This window comes from Frieseomelitta varia, unplaced genomic scaffold (genome assembly GCF_011392965.1).
Source record: "Frieseomelitta varia isolate USP_RPSP 00005682 unplaced genomic scaffold, Fvar_1.2 scaffold_769, whole genome shotgun sequence".
NCBI classification, from domain to species: domain Eukaryota; kingdom Metazoa; phylum Arthropoda; class Insecta; order Hymenoptera; family Apidae; genus Frieseomelitta; species Frieseomelitta varia.
Window position 1 is genome coordinate 142,131 of NW_025110555.1, and position 5,047 is coordinate 147,177.

The following is a 5,047-nucleotide window of genomic DNA, read 5'->3' on the forward strand; positions in this document are numbered from 1 at the left end:
TAGCAATAGATAATTTTTTTTTTTTATAGAAAGACAGAAGCCTCGGATAAATCAATTACTTAATCTATATTCATAGATAAACGAAATAATAAAATAACCGATAATTTCGATAGTGTATCTTTACATATTCCAAGTCATCTGACGATTATTCACGATCATTCTAATTTTATACGTACGAAACTGAAATGTTATCTCTAAGAAAATGTAAGCGAACTTAGCTTCGTAGAAATGTTAGACTCGTAAAACCAATCGAAAATGTCCAACTCGTAAAATGTATAAATGATATAAACCGTGTGTTTTCTCGCTCGAATCGAATTACGGATAATTTATTATTAGGTTCGCGTCAATTGATCAGTCGAAAAGTGTATCGTTACCGTTATGGTTCCAATAAGGAATCGAGACAACGACCACGACATCCCGGAACTTTCATTCTTTTGCATAGTTGACCGCATGATTCACATAGGAGGCGAGTCTGGTCCGTATATCCTGGATCGTTCGTATCCTGTTATGTTCATTGTTCGATGTCCTGTCTGTCGTGGCTTGGACCACTCCTCCTGATATCGTTTTCAGTTTTTTATGTACAAATTACATACGTCGAACATTTCCCTAAGTTTTCAAATACTATATCAAAATAATTTAATACGATACATGCATATCATCTGATATACTAAAACATTGTATATATAAGACGGTTAACATTCTCCTGATGTAGTTAAGATATCATTTTAGTCTGGTTTGCTATGAACACAAAGTTTCTAAATATTATATTGAAATAATTATATAAAATATATATAATGACCGGTATACAAGAATGTAAATAATAGTAAATTGTAATAATAGTACATCATATGTGGAAGTCACGAAAATATTTAAGTTCTATGTCGTAGAAAATTCAAGTTCTGTGTTGTAAAAAATTTTTAACTAACAGTAGCAGTATTATTACAGCAGTATTATTTATTAAATTCTAGCTCTTAGGTTTAGAATTGAACTAATTATTTAACTAGCACACGTTCATTCGCATCCTTCTCCATTCTCTCTTACATAGACAGCTTAACTAGCTATTTATTTTATATTCCCATTTTCTAAATCTATTCTCAATTTGCATTTATGATTTTACAATCCTACCATCGTATTCTCTTTATTTATTTGCAAAAGTTTTACTATTAAAACATTACTACTATTCTTCATTAGATACCACTTAAACTATCGGCTATTACATTTCCTCGTAAAGCTATTACGAAATGCTTGCTGCACATTGAAAAGTATTAGTTCGACCATCTCGACTCCGTCCCCAAAAGAAAAAAAAAGAAAGAATTCGAAATATATCAAATATTCCCCAAAAAAGGAAAAGAATCTTATTCGCTAGCGAAACGACCGAGCTACGACGCATCCGGACACGAAAAAAAACAAAGACCTTGCTCCCGTTGTGAAAGTAATCGCGACCGAGCTATTACGAGGAACGTGTGTCCTCTCACTTTCTGTATGCACGCCCGGTACAATGAGCCGCTGGTCGGATTACGCGAGAGGATTAATACCGTAAAAGGTAGCAGTGGCCATTAATTAGGAAGGTACCAGGTAATTCGTACTGTGAAACGACTGAAACGAGGATAAATCTCGTACGAAAGCGCAGAAAATTCCCTTTTTTGGCAGTTCGACCTTCTAGCCGTTATCTATACAACCCTTGAAGATGGCGAACGAAACATCAGATAGAAGCTTCGTGTTCTGTGTTATAACACGTAATCAGTAGACTGAGGATTTTTATGTAATTTCAACTTTTTATCAACACAATATGGTCTAAGCAGAAATTTGTTGCCAATAAATACTAAATGTTATAACAGGCACTCTGCTTTCAATATTTTACGCGTTTTCTTGCAGTTTTTGTGTACTGATGAATTCTCCGCACTAAAATTTCAGTAAACGCGTAAAAATCCGCAGTCTAGTGATCAATTTTGAAACTGGTCGTCCATAGATATCATAATTAGTATGTTTAATCCAAGAAGAAAATTTTTGTATCTTTGGAGCTTATCCTTATAATATATAAACTTGAGAATTCTGAAAAGTAAAAATATCTAAAAATATTATTATTATTATTATTATTATTTAGCCGCGTATTTATACTTGTTTCATAATTATACGATTGTTCTCCTTTTGTATGTAACATCAGCCCGTCATGACGTGTCATTGTAGAACGATCTGAATTTAAATTACTAGCGATTTTCAATAAAACGAATTGAAGTACGATAACTACAAATATATTTTGAAAATTAGAAAAAATTAGTAATTTTCTTTCGATATCAACTGTAGCTAAGCAGAGGCCTTTCGTTAACACGAAATACTTGGATACTGACAACGCCACCTTACGTACAAGTTCGGGACTTCTATGCAAGCGAATAAATTAAATCAAAAGTCTGATAAAAGCACAGTTTATTTGGAAACGTAGAAATTGAACAAATCACGTCAAATTACCATATTGACACAAATTTCGGTTAAGTTGTGTATTTCAGAAAATATTACATTTTTATAATCTAAAATACTCATAATTATGTCAAGAAGGATAGAATTCTAAAACAAAACTACGAAATTTTTATAACGATGCACTAATCTACTTATACAATTACGTACAAAATATATTTTAAAAGCTGCTCTACTATGTTATGGTGATGGCATCATCTCTGATGGTGTCTCTGATGTTGGTGTCATTGCCGGCGTTATTGGTGCTAATGTCGTCGTTGTTGTTACTATGGGTGCTGTCAATGGAGTCTGTGTAGTTGTAATAGGTAACGGAGTTGTTGCAGTAGATGGTTTTGTTGTATGTGGCAAATAGAGTTCAGGACATTTTACAGCACAGGCAAGATTCGCTATGTACGGCATCGTCTCAAATGACGTACAAAAATTCTGGCAAAAAGATCTTCGCAAAGGTTCGAGGAAATTAAAGCCAAATCTTGCTTCCTCGAGAATCTGTTCCTATAGCAAGAAGAGAATATCAATTATTATTCATTAGATTTTTTAAAATCTTAAGCAGCGAGTCAGATTCTTTGAATATTTTAGCTTTTTGAGCTACTCCAAATTACTTGTCACGTTTTTGGCGTGTAAATTAATTGTCCCAGAATAGTTATCATTTATGTAAAAAAACTAAAGTACGAACGAAATTTGGTGAAAATGGAAAACTTTTTCGCTTAAACGGAAATTTCAATCTCAAATAATACTTAAACAGTTTTTAGCATTAATTTTTAGCAGCTTTAGATTTACATATAATACCATGAGGTATTATGGCAATTTTCACGTCTGAGTTCTTCTTTGTTCATGTGCATTGTACTTGTACTAGTTATTATTATTATTATGTTAGGAAAATATTGTAGAAATTTTCTCTTTACATTCTTTGAAAAGATTCAATTTTCACTCCATTTTCGTTCGATGCAGCGACTATAGTACTATGCTCCAGTTTATTACGTTGTAGCAAAAATTGCAAAACAGCATCACGTACACCTTTATTTATTTCAAACTTTAACTTTCAAATTATTATCTATCATTTCAACTCTATACGTAAAATGACAATTATTGTTGACTTGAAGGTATTTAATTATTGTTGTTCTAACACCAGCCTACTTTGATAAGTAAATGACAGTCGAATGATGTTTTTTTTTTTTTTTTACTAAATAAAATGAATAAAATGAACTATACCAATAGTCGGTTCAAAAATATGCAAAAAGTGACAATTAATTTGGGACGGAGGGAGTATTTATTTTCTTAATTTCGATAATTAAAAGAACACGTTACATATTTAACTCTTCTTACGTATGAAAACTAATTGGATAATTATAGAGCTAAGTTTAGCTTCAATAAAACTGAATTACATACGTCTTCCTTCGAAGAACATCAGAGGAAAAAATCTATTTCTATTGTCAACAATCGAGAAATCCAAGTCCAGAAAAACTCAACGATGGGTTATAAAATTTTTCTGCGAAACTATAGCTGCCTATGATCAAATGTTAATAGAAATTATTCTTGGTTACGTAATCAAGCTCTTGAAACGCGAAAGCCGTGGCAGGTCTAACCTGTGACCAAACAGATCCGATCAATATGAGCAAAGCAGCAATCCATGCGGTGAGACGCGACATGACGAACTGATTGTTAAGACGGTTCAACCGCGAAACTGGCACCAGACAACATTTTCAAACAGAAATTTCCTCTCGTCTTATATACGTACTCCGTGAGACGATGGATCGTTAAAAATTCAAGCTTGTTCTATTCTCCGATTTTTTTTTCAATGATATCTCTTTGAAATTCATGGACGTCCCAGCTGACGGACAACACGCGTCGTTATCGCGATTCTTTGTTTGCCAAAGGCGGGAACAAGTCACGCAAGATTAACAATATAACCCGAAGATATTTTGTTGGAATGAACGTTTATTAAACGAAAGAAAATCTTTCAAGTTATTTTATGTATTAATTTCCCAGTCGATATAAAAACGTGGCTCGTGTTTACCACGAAATAGAAGTTCGGGAGAATATTTCTGATAATTAGCAGTAACGTTGCTTCGAGTCATTGTGTCAATTCTATCTGTATGCAAATGAAGTATTGCGCGCGTGACTGAAGAATAAGAAAAAGAGGATGACGATGAGTCGCGTGTTAATGTCGAACAAGATCGAAATCCATTACGTTTGCGTTCATCGGTACTCGAATCTGTGGTCACGTTTGTTAATTATCATATCAAAAGCAAGGGGAATCGTGGTATTTCCCATGCCGTGCCTAATTATATGCAACCTGCTTTGCATCTGCGTGCACCGTCGGCTCGATAGCCCTCCCCCATTGTCTCGGTTAATTAAATTGTGCACGAAAAGAAAGGACGCGGAATATTAATTGAAATTTTCTCGAATTATATAAATCGCGATACCGATAAAAGAAATAAACATTAAGAAGATATAGCATTGGATTTAGTTTAAAAATGTTTTCAAATGTTATCGCATTTTCCACGTACTTGCGCTTAAGTTTTCTCACTGAGAACGTGACCGGAGAATTTACTTTAAAAGCAATTCTTCTTACCTA

At 33.5% G+C, this 5,047-nt stretch overlaps 1 protein-coding gene across 2 annotated transcripts; it reads right to left on the minus strand.

Moving 5' to 3' along the window:
• Positions 1 to 2,407: 2,407 nt before the first annotated feature.
• LOC122535771 lies at positions 2,408 to 4,182 on the minus strand. 2 transcript variants are annotated; one of them, XM_043667572.1, is made up of 2 exons: positions 4,014 to 4,182; positions 2,408 to 2,964 (listed from the first exon to the last, which is right to left on the minus strand). In XM_043667572.1, exons 1-2 carry the CDS (start codon positions 4,116 to 4,118, stop codon positions 2,653 to 2,655), a joined length of 417 nt encoding a protein of 138 aa, XP_043523507.1. In that variant the 5' UTR covers positions 4,119 to 4,182; the 3' UTR covers positions 2,408 to 2,652. The 2 variants fall into 2 exon arrangements, with proteins under 2 accessions (XP_043523507.1, XP_043523509.1); XM_043667574.1 differs by having other exon boundaries at positions 4,056 to 4,181.
• Positions 4,183 to 5,047: the final 865 nt, after the last annotated feature.